The 18,895-nt window shown below is 43.4% G+C and overlaps 1 protein-coding gene across 16 annotated transcripts in view; it reads left to right on the plus strand.

Moving 5' to 3' along the window:
* AAK1 (AP2 associated kinase 1) overlaps positions 1-18,895 on the plus strand; it is a 168,145-nt gene that overhangs the window by 62,272 nt on the left and 86,978 nt on the right. For all 16 annotated transcript variants that reach the window (XM_065929007.1, XM_065929013.1, XM_065929011.1 and 13 more), the window contains exon 3: positions 12,885-13,003. In XM_065929007.1, coding sequence (XP_065785079.1) covers positions 12,885-13,003 — 119 coding nt within the window. The remainder of the gene's footprint in view (positions 1-12,884; positions 13,004-18,895) is intronic.

Raw genomic sequence — 18,895 nt, forward strand, 5'->3', positions numbered from 1 at the left:
TTCATCTTGTAGGTGGTTGGGGCTAGAGGAGTATTATCAGCAGGGAAGTAGCATTCTCTCATTGCTATTAATTTATGAAATATCTATTAATCATCTCCTGTTTACCAAATGGGCTTCCCTGGTAGCTAGTGGTAAAGAATCCACCTGCCAGTGTAGGAGATGCAGGTTCGATCCCTGGGTCAGGAAGATCCTCTGGAGAAGGAAATGGCAACCCACTGCAGTACTTTTGCCTGGGAAATCCCGTAGGCAGAGACTCACAACTTAGTGACTCAACCAGAGCAGCAGCAGCAAACGTACCAAACACCGTGCTGGCCCCGAGGCCTCCGGGAGTGACAGGAAGCTCTTCTTGCCGTTGTAATTGTCTTTGGTGACTCATTTTTCAAGTGCCCCACCTAGAGAATAATGTGGAATGTTGTTCGTACACTTGCATAGTATTCAGAGTCCTAAAAGCGGTGTTTAATGATAACCTTAAAGTATACGTAGTACGCTTTATGAAAAAATATAAAGCATCATATAGTATATAACAAAGGACTATGATGACATAACAGGTCTTTCTGCCAAGGCAGAAAAAAGTGGTTTCTTCTTTGCTTTAGCCTGTTTCGTAGGGAGATGAACACGTCACAGGAGGTCACAACACATTGTGCTGAGTGCAGCAATAAAAGTACAGACCAAATGTGTGATAATGAAAGCCAGAGGGATAAAGTAATTATCCTCTAATTAAAAAAAAAGAAAAAGCCAGGGAGGGCAATTATCAGGGAAAGGGAAGACTTCATGGAAGAGGTGTTATTTTAGCAATGTTAAACTCCCATTATCTTGCAGAGGGTTGGGTCAGAATGTTCTCCGCAGAGGGAATGACATGCAGCAAAAAAGTTCTCGTTCTGAAAGCTTGGTGGTAGAGGAGAGAGCATGGGAAGATAGATTCTGGGCCAGGACAGGAAGTATTCAGGTTATCAAGGCCTAGAGCATATTTTGTTGGTGGGAGTGTAAAGTGATACAACTACTTTGCGAAAAGTTCTGGCAGTTTCTTCTAAAATTAAATATATACCCACTCAGTGGCGGAGCACTTACACTCTTATTTGTTTTAATAGCTAACTTGTGTGCGACTCTTGTGACCCCATGGACTGTAGCCTGCCAGGCTCCTCTGTCCATGGGATTCTCCAGGCAAGAATACTGGAGTGGGTTACCATTACGTATTTACCCAAGAAAAAATAAAAGCATATGACACAAAAAGACTTGTAAGAGAACGCGTTTAGAGTTTTGTTCATAATAACTCCACATTTGAAATAACCCAAATGTCTGTCAGTAAGAGAGAACATACACAGGTCAACAATAAGAGCAACAGGCTACTGACACCAATATAAACTATTATGTTAAGTAAAAGACCCTTACACAGAAAAGCACATACTGTATGATTCCATTTATATGAAGATTTAAAGTTGATAAAACTAGAAGTAGATTGCATCCAGGGGTGATATGAGGGTGGGATGTCTGGGAAGGGGTTGAGAGAACTTTCTGTGTTTGAAAGGTTTTACATCTTGTTAGGGGTTTGGGTTACTTGACTGTGCATTCACCAATATGTATCCAATAATATTCTTAAGATTTATACATTTCTCTGTAAATAGATTTTATTTCTACCCAGCCCCTTCAGAAGAACTGTAAATTCTGAATAGTAGTTAAAGATAAGCTGAAGTGTTTAGGGTGAAGTGCACCAAGGTCTACACCTTTCTTGGAAATGCATCAAAAATATGAGTTGATTACGTAGATGGATGATAAATATGTGATAAAACAAGTGTAGCAAAATGTTAACAATTGTAGACTCTAGGTGGTGAGCATATGGAGGCTCTTAGGATGATCTTTTTGATTTTGCTGTGTGTTTGAAATTCTTCACAATAAAATGGGGGGAAATATAAAGGTTCTTAGCATACTACTGCATTCAGGAAGTTGGTCTTTATTCTGACTTTGGGAAGTTAATGAATCTTTTTAAGAGGAGTTTTTAGATATGAATTTAAGAATGGAAAGAGATCCAAGGCATGACACGTAGAACTCTATTTTAGTTCTGGTAGGAAGAGAGAAGAGTATGAAGGAGTGTCAGGGGTGAAAGATCTGTGTGAGTTCCAGAGAGATTTAGGGGATAGAATTGTTAAGACTTGGGAAATGGTGAGAGTTGGGGTGGGAAGGAGATTGGGAACTGGTGCACAGATACTGGGGAAGGGGGAACGCCCTGAGAGCTGGTGGATGGTGATGGGTAGTCCAGTCAGACATCCTGAACTTCAGAAAAAAGGCTTTAGCATGAAATGAAGTTGGAATGCTGCTGCTGCTGCTGTTGCTGCTAAGTCGCTTCAGTCGCGTCCGACTCTGTGCGACGCCATAGACGGCAGCCCACCAGGCTCCCCCGTCCCTGCGATTTTCCAGGCAAGAACACTGGAGTAGGTTGCCATTTCCTTCTCTGGAAGTTGGAATGGGCTGTGATTAATTGTTGGGAGCTGAGAGAATGTCACCCTGCTTTCCAGTTTGGGGACTTGTCTCCCTCATAACCAGGAGGGTCGAGGAGATTAGGGTGACCTGGACAAAGCAGATGTGTTTGAAAATCAGTTCTAATGAAACCTAAAGAATTGAAAACTCTTCTATTATGTACCTTTGATGTCAGTGCCTGTCGCAGGAGAACAAAAGACATAGCTCAGCCTGGCTGCTGAGCTCAAATCACCACAATAGAAAATGCTCTTTCTGGAACAGAGCTGGTTAACCTGATCTTACTCTGAAAGCACAAAGTGCAGAAACTGAAGTAAGCTTTGAAGCATGAAGTTAGAATAGAATGCTCTGGAATTAACAGTTGGAAGCTGAAAGAATGTCAGCCAAACTTTGGCTTTGCAGTTCTTTGGAGAAAGTGGACGAGTAACACACATGGAGTGTTGGTGGAGGGACCTCCCTGATGGTCCAGTGGTTAAGAATTCACCTTGCAATGCAGGGGATGCTGGTTTGATCCCTGGTTGCGGAAATAAAATCCCATATGCTTCAGGGCCCCTAAGCCCGCATGTCTTGACTAGAGAGCTCCTGCACCGTTACCTACAGAGCCCACACGCTCTAGAGTCTGTGCCCTGCGGTGAAGAGCCCGCACGCTGCAGCTGAGACCCAAGGCGGCCAAAAAGAAAATAAATATTAAAAAACAAAGTGTTGGTGGAAATGATTCGAGCTGGGGCTTGGGTGTCTGTGGTGGGGGCTGACAAACCTGGGCACAGATTCTGCGCCCTCTGGCCGGCCCCAGCTGCTCTCCTGGTTTGTACACCATTTGCGAGAAGGTAGCTGGCACCAGAGGCTCGAGGGAGGGCGGGGGTGAGACAGTTCCTGCCCAAGAGGCTCTTCACTCCTTCAGGTGAGGGATGCGGCAGCAGTGGGCACGGGGGTTTTGATTTCTTTTCCTTCTCAACTGAAGAGGGTTTTTCTTTTCAGCTCAAGTGTTCTTTTTAAAAGAAGGAATCACTCGGGGAACAAGTGGCACTCTGACAGTGCAGAGGTTTCTGTAGAGACTGCACCTGTGCTTGGTAACCCAGAGTACCATCCAGTGGGCTTTGTCTCAGAGGACCCATTGTCGTGCTGGGCTGTGCACTCGGGTTTGCTCTGTGGATGGGCTGCCTCATCACTCACGGGCCTTCTCAAAACATGTCCCTTCTTCCCCTTGCTAGACTCTAACCTCCTGAAAAACTGGCACTGTGTAGCGTGTCTCAGTTTGGTGTGGTGTGGGTTTTTTGGTTTGGTTTGCTTGTTTTTGTTGGTATCCTTAGGGTGCTAGGCAGACACCTGAGGACCGTTTATGCAGTGGGCATTGTGCTTCATGACACAGGCCACCGTGAGATAATCGTCATCCTTGTCCGTGTGCAGTTTACAAGGTTCAGGGAAAGAAGCCATCAAACCAGGAATTACCTAAGTATTGAATTATGCTCCTGATATGTTTGGAAGGAAAAGAGGAGGGTGTGTGTATAGCAAGGTATGTAACCTGATCAGAAGAGGAAGGGAGTGGGGACTGGGGCAGTCAGGGGCGGTTCATCAGGAAGGTGACATCAAGCCTGAAACTTGAAGGATGGCTTGTGGGAGCTGCTTAGTCCAGGAATGAGGTGAATAGGGCAGAGGGAGGGATATGCATAGCTATCTTTAGGTAGCGTGGAGCATAAGCAATGTGTGGGAAGAAAACAGGCAATCGTGGCTGGAACAGAATGAGCAGTGAGAGGCTGTGATGTGACTGAGGCTGGAGAGAGAGATCTCACATCATATCATGGGGTGCTTTGCGAGCCATGTCAGCATTTGGAGTTTCCTTCTAAGGAGGGCCAGAAGCCACTGTTGGATTTTCAAACAGGAGAATGATACTCAATTTCTGTTTTTATAAGATCAGCATGGCTTGTAGTATAGAGAAGAGAAAATGGCTCAGCATGACCTCGGGATATCAATGAACAAAGACCTTGGCCCTGCTGATGTCTCTTACCATTTCTGCATTTGCTAGACAGCTAATGCCATGGAAACAGTTCCCACAAGGCGGGCCGGGTGGCTCTGGGAAAGGCCCTTGTCTGGTCGATCTCCGATGGTGACAGTCCAGGCCCAATGTGCTCTGGTTTTACATGCAGTAATTCACAAGCCTCTGCTGTGTGTGAGCCAACCTGATTTCTTTCTTTCTTTTTTAAACTTTTCATTTCATATTGGAGAATAGCCCATTAACAATGTTGTGATAGTGTCAGGTGAGCAGCAAAGGGACTCAGCCTCCATATACATGTATCCATTCTCCCCAAAACTCCCCTCCCATCCAGGCTGTCATGTAACTTTGAGCAGAGCTCCCTGTGCTGTTTATAGTAGGTCCTATTGGTTATCTGTTTTAGATGTAGCGGTGTGTACATGTTCATCCCAAACTCCTTAACTATCCCTCCTACTAATTTCTTAAACTGTGACCTTTTGTTCCAGAAGGCAGGTACCTTCTCTGGCAATTCTTGGGGGATGGAGGAGACTTTTGCCTAGAGAGAACCCCTGAACTGCAGATGCTCCCCAGTTGTTACAGTCCTAGAGAGGAAGAACCAGCTGCCAGCTGCCCCGTGTTCAACCTGGGCTGTGGCCGTGATTGGATTCTGTTGATGTTTCTGGACCACTGCCAGAATTTGCCAGTGTCTGACTGTGCCCACAGCTCCCGATGGGGAGAGAGGAAGTTGAGAACCTCCAGTCATCCCCCATCTGGGTGTTCTTTCTGCCTGGGGAAGGGACTTCTTTGACACATTCCCCAGAAGGAAGCTGGCACATGGCAGTTTTTAATTTAAGGCGAGTGAGGCGAGATTGACGTTGAAAAAACAAACCCCAAGTCCCCACTGAAATCAGTGTTGAACAAATGCTGCAGATTGACCTTTTCTCCTGCAGAATCTTTGCTGTGCTCCTTGCCATCTGTTCTAGAGTTTAGAAAACTTTCGTTCCTTCTGAAACTTTCGGCAAAATGTCAATCAGTTTCAGCCTCTTGGTCGTCACTCCCTGCAGGAGCTCACAGACACTGCACCCAAGTTCTCCCTCCCACCAGGCCGGCGAGGGAGGCCAAGCCCTGGGCAGGTCCCTTGCCTTTCGCCGTGTCTTTTCCCATACCTTCCCTGGCAATGGAGGTGTCCTGTAGGGTCTGCTGTGGGGAGGGAGAGTCAGCAGAGAAGGAGAGTGGACCAAGGTCAGGGCCAGGAATTGGTGTACCTGGATTGCCGCCCTCTGGCCCTGCCTCTAGGTGGCAGCACTGGGAAGCCACTTGGGCTTTTCTCTGTGCCTCAGTTGCCCAGCTGGTCAAGTAGAGTTCGTCATACATGTCCCGCTACTTCCCAGGACTCTCGTAAAAGTCGAAGTCGGGCTGTCTCGTTCAGTCCTAGCACGGAAATGGGTTTCCTTGACTTGCACAGGGTTGAAGAACTTTTCTACAGTCATAGCCAGGATTTAAAAATGAGGAGATTTCTCCTAAAAATCGAGCTTTTGGAAATCAAAAAACTTGGCAGCCCTCAGCCCACATTCCTCCATGGCAACAGCTGGCCTTCGCTGAGAAGCAGCCGCCTCGTGAACGGGGCGTGCCCTTTCTGGTTTGCCTGGGTCCGCCCCTGCTCACGATCTCCCATCTGCAGGCTCGCTCTGTACACTTCGTTGTGCCTGCACTGCCTCCCTGCTTTAGATGGTCTGTCTGGCCTCTGTAGGTATTGAGTTTATGCCCTTTATCTCAAGAAGATACTCCAGATTTAGAACTTTAACTTTATGCCCTTTATCTCAAGAAGATACTCCAGATTTAAAACTTTAACGACATTCATTTAGATACCACCTGTATCTACCACAAATACAGAGGATTTGGGTGGGGAGGAGGTAAGGCCAGACCACCTGTATTCATCATATCCCTCCTGTGGATATAATGGTGTCTCGCTTGTCATTTGATCTTCCCCAAAGCTAAGAGGTGAATCTCAGCCACCCTTGAAAGGTGAAAGGACAGGGCCTCAGGGAGACCGTGGCTTACCTGAGCCGGGGTTTGAACCTAACCTGCTGGACTCCACAGGAATACTCCACGGTCTCAGCGTGGGGTGGACCTGGCGGCCCTGCCCCCACTCCCACCTCTGCACATATGTGTCAGTGGTAGGCTTGTAGGTAACGGCTGTTTGCGTGACTCACAGTGCTGTACTCCTTACCTTTATTTAGGGATATGGAATATTCTTTGGGTTTTTTCCTCCTTTAAAGCAGAGTTTCCCCCCTTTTTTCTAGCATCTTTGTCAGAATGAATATCCAGCAGATAAAAGGAAGCTGTGTGTAGCGCCACTGCAGCATCTCCTGTAATCCTAGGTCTCCGAGGGACCCGTTCATTTAAATACCACTAATTTGGTCTTAATTTCTGCAGTTGAGGAAATGGAGACCAAAGAGATCCAGAAACTTATCTAGTGTTGTCCTTTCCTTTATACCTCCTGGGCAGATACCACTTTAACTGGGTTCACTCTCTGATTGTTATTTGTTGACTAATTTTTGGCTGCGCTGGGTTTTCGTGGCAGTGCATGGGCTTTCTCCAGTTTTGGGGTAAGGGGCTCCTCCTCAGGGGCAGTGGGTGGACTTCTCATTTCGGTAGCTTCTCTTGCTGGGCACGGGCTCGAGGCACGTGGGCTTCAGCGTTGTGGCATGGGCTCGGCTCTTTGGAGGCATATGGAATCCTCCTAGACCAGGGATTAAACCTGGCTCCCCTGCACTGGCAGGCGGAGTCTTATCCACTGCGCCACCAGGGAAGTCCTCTCTCTGTCTGATTCTTTAGTGAAGCTTCAGAAAGCTGTTTTTTTATTTTATGCTAGCTTTCTGTTAGTTCCAAGAGAAACTGCATTAAGTAAATAGCAGTCATTGGGTTAAACCTTATTTTGAAAGAGAAACACAGAACATGTAGGGTGGAGAAGTGGAGGACATGAGCAGAGTGTGGGTCTGGGTGAAGTTTCCCTTGTTTTAGTTTCCTCTGGCTTTGGTTTCTGTTTCCTTTCCTTTCACACAAGTGGAAGCCATTCCTCAAGGTGTGGATGGGACCCATGATAGAAAATGAAGTTTCCTTTTACCTGCAGGAAATAAGCAAGCTGCAGATGTTGGTAACCCAGACTCCAGGCTCGATTTCTAAATATCCACCAAAAACCTCTTTGGCAGCAAATCCAGAAACCCTGTCTCAGCACCATGATGGGCTTCTTTGTCTCACGGTCTAATCATTCTCATTGTCTGCCCAGCTGTTCCCTATCTCTGTGCATATCACTGCTCAGATCATCAGTTTGGCATTTTCCTTCTCTTCTCACTCACCTTCCCTCCCCATCCCTCACTCGTCCTTGCTAAGTGGAGTCACTGGTGTTTTGATTCATTCAGAACAGCCCCCAGGGCCTGGTACCACCTAGAATGATTGCTTATTTGAGATTAAGCCAGGAACAGTACTACAGTTACTTCAAAAGCCCCATTGCCAGTATTGAATAGCATGATCAGGCTCCTTGAGAAGGTTCTGTTTAAAAGATTTCAGTCTAGATAATGATATTGATGACCATGATCTCCTGTTGATGTCAAAGTTGAACAAGATTTTAGAAATTATATAGTCCCCTCTCTTTGTATTACAAAGGGCTTCCCTGGTGGCTCAGATGATAAAGAATCTGCCTGCAGTGCTGAAGACCTGGGTTCAATCCCTGGATCGGGACGATCCCCTGAAGAAGGGAATGGCAACCCACTCCAGTATTCCTGCCTGAAGAATCCCATGGACAGAGGAGCCTGGCAGGCTAGAGTCCAAGGGGTCACAAATAGTCGGACACGACTGAGCGACTACACTTTCACTTTTTCTTTCATGTATTACAAATTCTCACTTTCCTTTTTTCCCTCAGAGATAGATAGCCAGCCATTTCTGTCATCTTTGCTTGAGAGGTACAAGTCCAAGTTATCTCAGTAATTTCATTGGTGACTCGTTGATACTGTGCTCATTAAAGCCCAGGACAGTGGTAGGAAGCAGGTAAACCTGAATTTAAAAGATGAGCAATCTATTGGGAAATGCAAATTAAAATCACAATTAAATACCACTACACACTCAATTGAACTGAACACACTCGATAGAATGGCTGAAATGGGAAGACCAATAAAACCACGCATTGATTGGTATTAGAACAGGGCCCATATTTCTCTGTGTGTGTGTCAGTTGCTCAGGCCTGTCCAGCTGTTAGAGACCCCATGGACTGTAGCCCACCAGGCTCCTCTGTCCATGAGATTCTTCAGGCAAGAATACTGGAATGGGCTGCCATTTTCTTCAGGGGATATTCCCCACCCAGGGATCGAACCCGAGTCCCTCATCTCTTGCATTGTGACAGGGCAGTAATTAGCTTGAGTTGTGTAGTAGCTGCTCCTTTACATGGACCATATACTTTGGTTTGCCACAATCTCCACCACTCTCTGTAGTCTTTTCTAATCTCTCCTCATTAAGAGGAAAGTTAATTCATTTCTGAGGACTCACTATGTATCAGGCACTGCTGTAGGGCCTGAAGATACAGAGGGGAACCAAACACAAAACCTCTAATTCATATAGTGAGTATAGAAAGTACCCATCTGCATCATCAGAAATTAGAGGGAGAAAGTGAGGCCAAGAGTACTGTGTATTTTAGGGAAAGTGGGAGAAAGCATGTTTCTTTGTGGAAATAAAAAAAAAGCATTTCTGCATTTAAAATGAATTGGTAAAAGTGAGTCTGTCAAAGTTATCCTGTCCTGCCTCTTTCCCTTACCTCACGTAATGGGTCAGATTCTTTTTCCCGTTACAATTCAATATATTCACGAATTTTCCCAAGAAATGGATTTCAGCAAAATCCTGAAGATTATCTTAGTGTTTCAAAAAATGCCAGTAGGCAGAGCAATTGGCACAGGCTCCAGTGGGCAGACTGTCACGGGCTCTGCTGAATGTTAGCTTTTCTTCCCTCTGTGCAAACTCTCCCCAGCTCCCAGTCCAACTATTTAGATTTTTCCATTTAATCAAGATGTAGGGATGCAACTCAGTCTTAGGTAAACACCTCTCTTGAAGCCTGATAGCTGCCTTCTATAATCCCCATATCCTCTCCAGCTGTAGCCAAGCCTCTTCTCAGCCGATACATGTGGCGGATATGGGCCTGTGGTGAGGAAGAGTCGTGCTGTTTGCTCGCTACCTGAAATTTACACTCCTCTTGGTCAGCCATGTGGTGAAAGTGACTAACATCTTTAAACTGACAAATCCTATCAGGCTTTGATTTTTTCTTTTTTAAGATTTTTTTTTTTTTTTTTTTGATGTGGATCACTTTTTTAAGTCTTTATTGTCCTTGTTACAATATTATTTCTGTTTTGGTTTTTAAGCCCTAATTTAAATGCTTCTTACCTGCAAGTGCCCATGTGGCGCTAGTGGTAAAGAACCCACCTGCCAATGCAGGAGACATAAGAGATGCCGGTTTGATCCCTGGGTTGGGAAGATTCCCTGGAGGAGGGCATGGCAACCCACTCCAGTGTTCTTACCTGGGAAATCCCATGGACAGAGGAACCTGGCGGGCTACAGTTCTTAGGGTCTTCAAGGGTCAGACACAACTGAGGCGACTTGGCATGCAGCACGCTCCTGCAAATAAGCCCCCTGATAGGCATTGATGCCTAAAACGAGGTTCTGTTTGTGGGAAGCATAATGGCTCATTTCTTTGCCTGTAGGTTAATGTTGGTCATAGACTTTGAGAGCCTGGGCTGGCATTTCTCAACCAGTTATGCTTGACTGGATCCTGCCGTAGGCCTCGGAACCGATTCTCCAGTTCTGTCTGGAAATGTCATCTTGCTACCTGATGAAGAAAGCTGCGCTGCTCCCACCTGGTGGCAGTTATCTCGAATTGCCACATCACCAACCTGCTCCTCCAGGCTCACCTTGTCCTTTAGTGGTGCCACATGTCACAGAACTGTAGGAACCAGTCATTCCCAACTTCTGTTCTGCAGCACTGTCAGATGTCTCCTTGTGACCTAAATGAGTATTGCACAGTTTTCACTAAGTGGAAAGAACATTTTTTAGATAATTAGGACAATAACACCAGCCCAGGTTCTGCCCACAACTAGCCATTGGGTCCTAAAAATGTGGTTCCTCCTCCCATAAAGCAAAATGCTAGGACTTAATACTCTGTAGCAGCGCTGCTTGAGGAAGGAAATGGCAACCCCCTCCGGTATTCTTGCTGGGAAAATCCCATGGACAGAGAAGCCTGGCGGGCTGCAGTCCGTGGGGTTGCAGAGAGTCAGACACGACTGAGCAGCTGAGCAGAGCACAGAAGCCCGGCTGGTGCAAAGTCTGCAGTTTTGTGATTGAAAGAGAAGTTCAAAATCTGCAAAAGGAATACCCACTTGTTCACAAAACAATTACGATTATGCATAGAAATTTTATAATTTATCATTTATATTAATACTATCATTTTCTCCAAGTTTAATTGCTTATAAGACACATCATGAATTTAATGGCTTTTGAGGGGACAAGGGAAGACAAATACTACCGCATTAAATGTATATATTTATTACAAGAAAATTCTGATCCTAAAAATTATAATGTAAAAATATGCATCTTAGAATCGCATTCTTTTGCATGTGTGTTAGACTTCTATCAATAGAAGTCGATGCATGTTAAGAGTTTTAAAAATCTTTTATGGTAAGTACTCAAAATTGTAGAATTAAATCAACAGTTGAGCAGTATGAGTGGACTTTATTATAAGAAAATGAAAAATGTTGTTGAGGTACAAAGATTAGAGAGATGACAGCTGAAATGAAAGACTGGATGGTAAATTTTAGTGTTTATCTGAGTACAGAAGAACACAATGACAGGAAATACACAAACATGCAATCTCTGCTAAATCATTATCAAAATGCACATTTGGAACATTTGAATATGTTCAAAATTTTTTTTAACACAGAATTATGTGTGTGCTTTATGAAAAAACGCAACAATGCTGTATGATTAAAGTTCTCTTTGGTTGCATGGAACAGAATCCTACTCAAGTTAATTTGAAGAAGAACAGTTATTATAAAGATACAACAGGAAATACTGAGAACATCGACAGACAGCTGCTGGAGGGCTGCTGGGTCTTCGAGGATTTCGAGTGGAATGGTTGGGACCCAGGTCTTATATCACAGGCCTGAGGTCTCTATAATCACTACTGATTGCCCTGTCTCACGCCAGGACTATGCCATAACCCCAGCTCAAGTTCCTGTACTGCTGACTTCCCTCTGTGTTCAGCTCCATCCAATTAGTCATCACTTCCATGCAAAGAGGGCTTCCCTAGTAGCTCAGCAGAGAACAGCCTAGCAGTTTTTTTCAGTACCCAGGGTCAATGTGCAGGGTAGTACAAGCTAAATTAATGCAGGTGTATGAGCAGGCAGATAGACTTAAGTGTCTGATACAACGGCTCCTTATCCCAAAGCTTCACCTTTGATAGCTTTGCTGCACCTTATCTACCCAAACTCTTTTTAACAGTGGCACTGAAGGCCTCTGACAGTGTTTGAAGAGTGAGGTCAAGGTTAGGGGTTCTAAGAATTTGTGGAACACCAAAGTATAACCAGTTCAGAGCATTGAAGGATTTCTGTTAGAGTTATAGTACTCTCTTTTAATGAATTATGAACTGTGTTTTAGAGAAGGGTTAGTGCAGACATTAAAAAAATCTGCCCAGTAATCGTCGTGCTCCCTAGTGGCTGCTGTGGAGAGTAGCTCTTTCCTAACTGTCCGTGTCTTCTCAGCAGCCCATGAGGGAGGGAGGGCAGAAGTAATCCCCCACGCATGTTGTTGATCAGTCAGGGGATGAGGTGAGGAGGGATGAGAAGAAAGGAAGGGAAGGAGATTCTTGAAATTGATTGCCAACTATCTTAAAACAGTTTTTGAAATAATTTCCAGGCCTGTCTGTTTAAGTATTGTACTTAGGTGTTTTTTTTTTTTTTTATTTAAAGAAGTCCTTGGTTGAATCTAATCTCTTTGAGCCTCTGTTTTCTTCAGTAATTGTTGTCTTACAGGGAAGAATATCACCTGGCTTCACAGGATTGTGGTATGAATTAACAAGAGCTCAGAGTGCCCAGGAGAGCAGTTGGAATGTAGTTCGTTCTTTTTTCTTCATCTGTTCATTCATCTGTTTTTCTATTGTTGTTCTCCTGTTTTGTTTTGTTGTTTTTAGATAGGAGTTCAGGAACAGTTTTTCTGATTCTTGCTACCCTATCTCACAAATGATACCTCTGAGTCCCAGTCTTAAGAATGCATTTTGTGCCAGGCCAGCCCTGGGCCTAGCTGACGAAGGCATCAGAACCATCAGCAGTGACATCACAGTCTGCACCCACACGGTCGTTCCACTGACGTCTACAGCGTGACTAACAGGAGCCTGTGTGTGCTTCTCCCCCAGGTGGATTCGCCATCGTGTTTCTGGTGAGGACAAGCAACGGAATGAAATGTGCCTTGAAACGCATGTTTGTCAACAACGAGCATGACCTCCAGGTGTGCAAGAGAGAAATCCAGATAATGGTAAGGTTGCCCATCAGACTTGGGCTCACTTGTTCAGATGTCGGGGAGGGACTATGCCCTCTCATAAGAAAGCCCCCTGGGGTGGGGGGCGCTTCTTTCCTTCCCTGAGATGCCAGTGAGGCCTCGCCCAAGATGGGAGTGAACAGCCAAGGGGCATAGGGTGTTGCTCCTGCCTCAGTCATTCTCAGCTGGAGAGTTGAGGAGTAGAAGCAATTGAGAGAACTGACCAATTTTCAGGTCAGAGAAATAGTTGGAGGCACTGGGAAAAATGTACTTAACAGCTTGGTTCCCAGAATTATTAATACTTACAGAGATTTGAGGTTGCCAATGAACCTCTTCTTATAGTCTTATTATCTATCAGCTACCAGTCCTAGTTTTCAGCCCTCTTAAATCCTTCATCATTCTGTGAACATAGGCTTCCACACCTTTGTGTTTTCTCCATGTTGTCCTTCCCCCCAGAATGCTTCTCCTTTTTTTTTTCTTGCCTAGAAATGCTTACTCATACACACTCTGATTCCATTTATAAAAGGTTAAGAATAAGCAAAAGCGATCCATGGTAATAGAGATCAGAAAGTGGCTATCTGGTTGTGAGAAATTCACTAGAAAGGGTATATGGGAACTTTCTGGGCCACGGACGTTGTTCTGTATCTTGTTTTGGGTAGTGGTTATGGCTGCACAATTGTAAGAACTCAGTTGGGCACCTTAAAATCTGTGCCTTTTATATATTAATTATATCTCAATTCTTAAATCCTCAGCTTTCAGGATTTAGGTTCCTCTTGTGTTTAAAGAAAGAGACCCCATCTGTTAGATATTTGATGAAATATTTGTGGATGAAATAATGTGATTTCTTGAAATTAAATGAGTGGGTTTAGAAGAGAAACAAGATTGGCAATGAATTGATTATTGCACCGGCAGGATGATGCATATATGGGAGTTTGTTGGAGTATTCGCTTTTTTTCACTTCTGTTTGACATTACACATTTAAGAAATTTGAGTAGTCCTTTATTATGCCTTTGTATTTCCTCAGTACTTCTGTTTGTGTCAGTTATGTTCCTTATCATGTTATTTTATAAGTAATTTAGAAAGTAATTTAAAACCAGAGATTTTGTATTCCAGTACATTGCCCAACATAAAGGAACTACTTAAACTTTGGATGAAATGAATATATGAATAATGATCATAGCAGATGCACATGTCACCTAAGGGTGATGGCTCTTTTGTGCCCTGCATTTTAATGTTCTTGGTAAGAGCATTCAGAAAGAGGTCCAGAAAATGGGTGAGAGTGGCATCGTGGGGACTTCCCCAGGCTTGGCTTGCCCTTGTGCAATTGCCCTTTCAGTGGCTACTTGTAGAGTAGCTAGTTGTACAGCTCAGGATTTTAGAGAGCCTGGTAATATGTAGATTCCAGAAAGCTGAAACTATTTGGGAAGAAGCTGTTGACAGAAATAAATTTGCTGTCATCATTGCAAAGCAAGCAAAACCCCCTCCCCCCAAGGCTGATATGCGTATAGTCAGGGCCATGTGGATCTGTCCTCAAGCACCAGTGTCCTCCCGCCCCCCTGCCACTTGGCTCCCAACAGCCATGCTCACTGTTTCCCTTTGTCCACGCTGTGTTTTCTGGATGCTGTTCCTCCTCCCCCCACTCTCCTTTTCCCTTGCTCAGCTCTCACACTTCACTTCCCCTCTTTGCTTCTGCTCTCTCCTCTGCCCAAAATGCCTTTCTCATTCATTTTCAGGTGTTAGAGTTAATCCCACTCTTTAACTTTCTCCCACTCATTCAGAAACAAGTTTGGAGGGCTGCTTTTGTGCTGGGCAGGTATTAGAATAAAGGAACTAAGAAGTCGTGGGCCCCTTAGGAGCTCATAAATTAATGGACCTGATTTGGAATTATATGGTTCACATTCTGGTGCAGCCATGTATTAGCAATGAGAATTTTATTTTTTAGTTTATCTTTTTCTAAAACTTAAACACTCAAATAATTGGAGTAAGCTTATTATAAAAAACATCAAGCAATTCCCTGAGGGGTCCTTCTATGCCATTGCAAGGTCCCAGAGGCCACCACTTTTAGTGGATTCATTTGATATATTTCTAAGTAACAAGCTGATATTGATAATTGTCCTCCCCCTCCTCCATTTTAGGCAGTAGCTTTGGAAAGTAAAAAGTTAGCTTTTTTTCATTCCCTCCATGCCCTTCCCTCCAGATACTTTCATTATTCTCATTCCCATTCTTCCAAAATAGCCATAAGTTTGGAAATCTGTCAGTTATGTTAATATTAGTTTTTATATTATTATGTAAGAAAACATTATTTTTTGCCGAATCTTCTAAGTGGACTATGATGACTGTTCCTTTCTTTTTTTCTCCCCACTGGAATTAATCGTTGTCTTTTTTGTTTGTTTTTTTAGGTTTTTTAAATCTCAGTTTTCTGTGTGCTTTTGCACAATTTCAAACTCTCCCCCAAGTTGTTTAAATCCTTTTAAAAATACTTTTGAACACATTCAGTGTTCTGTTTTATCTTCTTGAGGAAATCTCTGTCAGTCTTCAGACTTGATGAAATCTGAGTTGGTTGCTCTCTTGGACAGTTTACTGTCTTATCTTGGAATTTTCTCGCCATTCTTTTTTCTTCTCCTTCTTGTCAGATTTGTCGCCTCCTCTTTTCGCTGTGCTTTCTCCTTTTGGTGGAACTTGTCCTCCAGGAGCTAGGTCCTGTTGTAGGTCAGTTTTTGATAACTTGCAGGTCTGGAAGTATCTTTGTTTTACATTCACGCATGTGATAGTTTGCATGTAAAAGTCTGGATTGGAAATAGTATCATTGAGATACTGAAAGCATTGCTCTACTGTATTTTAGCTTCATTGTTGAGTTTGGGAAGTCCAAAGTCATTCTAATACCTTGTCCTTTGGCTGTGACTCATTTTCTCTCCCTAGAAATTTGTAAATTCTTCTTTGCTTACAGTGTTACAAAATTGATTGATGATATATCTTGGTGGGTGCAGTTTTTAATTTATTATGTCTGTTGTCTGGTGGTGTCATTTAGTCTACAAACTCATATCCTTGTGTGGGGAGAATTTCAGTTCGTCTCATTTGATGACTTCCTTTACTGTCTTCCTTTACTGCCAGTATTTGGTTGTTCTCCCGAACTGATTTTCTGACTTTTTGTTTTCTTCCTTCTATTTTTCATTTCTTTATCTTATCCTTCTACTTTCTAGCAAATTTTCTCAACTTTATATTCAACTATCCTGTTGCATTTTTTATATATCAGGCTTTTTAATTTCTAGGCCCTTCTTTTTGGTTTTGTTTTGGATTTTGAAGAAGTCCAGTTTATTAGTTTTTCCTTTGGGGGATTGTGTTTTTTGGTGTAACTTCTAAGAACTCTGTCTGGCTCTCAGCCCTGAAGATTTTATTTATTTACTCTTTTCTGTAAGTGTTTACATTTTGCATTTAAGTCTGCGAGCCATATTGCGTTAACTTTATGTAAGGCATGAGACTTAGGGTGAAGTTCATTTTATTGTTTGTGGGTGTTCATTTGTTTAAAAGGTGATCTTTCCTTCATTGAGTATTCTTTAAAAGAAAATCAGTTGGACTTATTTTTGAGGGTTAATCTCCGGACATTTCTCTGTTTTCTGTTCTGTTGCATTAATCTATGTGTCTATCCATCCACCAGCACCATGCAGCCTTGATTACTGTAGTTTTATAATAAGTCTTAAAATCAGACTGATTCCTCCTACTTTTTTTTCTGAAAATTGTTCTTAATTATTCTCGTTCTTTTGTCTTTTCACATAAATTTTAGAATAATCTTATCTATATCTACAGAATGTTCTGCTATAATTTTGGTAGGAATTTCATTAAACTGGTATATCAATTTGGGGAGAAATGACATCTTTTCTCTGTTTAGTCTTCCAGTAAATGAATATGGCACCTCTCTCCATTTATTTACATCTTTGATTTCTTTCAGCAACATTGTGTAGTTTTCAGCATACAGGCCTTGTATGTGTTCTGAGATTTATACCTTGGTTTTCATTTTTGTTTTGAATGAGTATAAATGGTATGGATAATGGATAATGGATAATTAATTCCAGTGCCCATGTTTTTACTGCTAGGATGTAGAAAATCAGTTGATTTTTCTGTGTTTATTTGGATCTTATAACCTTGCTGACCTTGTTTACTGGTTCTATGAATTTTTTCTCCTTTCTTTAGGATTTTCTATGTAGGCCACCATGTCATTGAATAACGGAGGCAGTTTTATTTTTTCCTTTCTGATATGTTTCTCTTTACCTTCCTTTTCTAACCTTACTGCACATCTCCCTCATTTAATTATTTATTCAATCATTTATTTATATCAGTTTGTTCTTAGGCATATTAATTTTGTCCTTTTTTCCCCCCTTCAATCTATTTGCTATCTTTGGTTCATACTGGGTAATTCCTGTTGTTTCATCTTTCAGTTCACTGATTCTTTGCTCTCTCCCTTCCATTCTGCTGATGAGCCCATCCATTGTGCTTTTTGCTTTGGTTATCGCATTTTTCAGTTCTAAAATTTCCATTTGGTGGTTCTTTAGGTTTTCCGGATTTTTGATGACACTTCCTGTTTCTTTGCTGAGGCTTTCTGTTTGTTCATTTGTTTCAAGCATGTCCTTAATTGCTGGTTTAAGCATTTTTGTCATAACCACTTAATCATAACTGGATGATTCTGTGTTTTTGAAGTGAAAGTCACTCAGTAGTGTCCGACTCTTTGTGACCCCATGGACTATACAGTTCATGGAATTCTCCAGGCCAGAATACTAGAGTGGGTAGCTTTTCCCTTCTCCAAGGGATCTTCCCAACCCAGGGATCAAACCCAGGTCTCCCACATTGCAGGTGGATTCTTTACCAGCTGAGCCACAAGGAAACCCAAGGATACTAGAGTGGGTAGCCTATCCCTTCTCCAGCAGATCCTCCTGACCTAGGAATTGAACTGGGGTCTCCTGCATTGCAGATGGGTTCTTTACCAACTGAGCTATCAGAGAAGCCCAAATCTGTCTTCTTGGTCACCTTCATTTTGGCATCTATTGACTGCTGTGTGTTTTCCATGTAACTTGAGATCTTCCTAGTTCTTGGTATGACAGACAATGTCAACACTTTCATATTGTGCTATGAGCTTCTGAACCTTCTGTTCTAACTGGTTTCTGCTCTGGCAGAGGACTGATGGGACTTGGAAAGTGCCCTCTTGTGACTGCTAGGTGGAGGTAGAAGTTCAGGTTTCCTGTGGGGCCTCTGTTTTCACCCCAGAAAGTGCTTCTCATTCTTACTGGATTGGGGTAAAAGTTCCAGTTTCCTGTTAGGCTTCCACTGATCCTTCCCTGGCTGGGAAGTGGGAGTGCCTTACTACTATCCCCTCTGTGGCTTCAGTTGATGCCATGGTGGTGGCAGTTGGCCTTGTTACCACTTGGTGATTGTGGAAGTCTTGCCTCTGCTTGGCCTAGTCTCCCAGCACCTCAGAGCTGAAGGTCCTGACTCAGCCCTCTCTTGATACTGCCTACCCGGAAGGGACGCTTGGAGGGATTCGCTGCAGACTAGTGAGGCTGGAAGTCTAGGCTCTCCATTTGGTCTTTACTGGCATGGCTGGGTCAGGGCCCCTGGTTTTTTCCATGGCTTTTGGCTGGCATAGAGCAGTTAGTTTCTGTGAGTTCTGTCTTACTGGGTTGCCCCTTTTCTGGGTCTGTCTGGAGAGGGCAGGCTTTTTAGGTCTGCACCCATTGGCGTTTTCATTTTGCTGGCTTCTTTAGTTTTCAGTCGGGGACACATATGGCAAAAAGAAAACCCAGGCAGCCCACCACTGTGTTGTTCCTTGGGTCCCAAAGTTCCTATTCAGTCTGCCCTCTACTCAACATTTCAGACTTTTGTTATTAAGTCAATTTTTAA

This window comes from Muntiacus reevesi, chromosome 3 (assembly GCF_963930625.1).
Source record: "Muntiacus reevesi chromosome 3, mMunRee1.1, whole genome shotgun sequence".
NCBI classification, from domain to species: domain Eukaryota; kingdom Metazoa; phylum Chordata; class Mammalia; order Artiodactyla; family Cervidae; genus Muntiacus; species Muntiacus reevesi.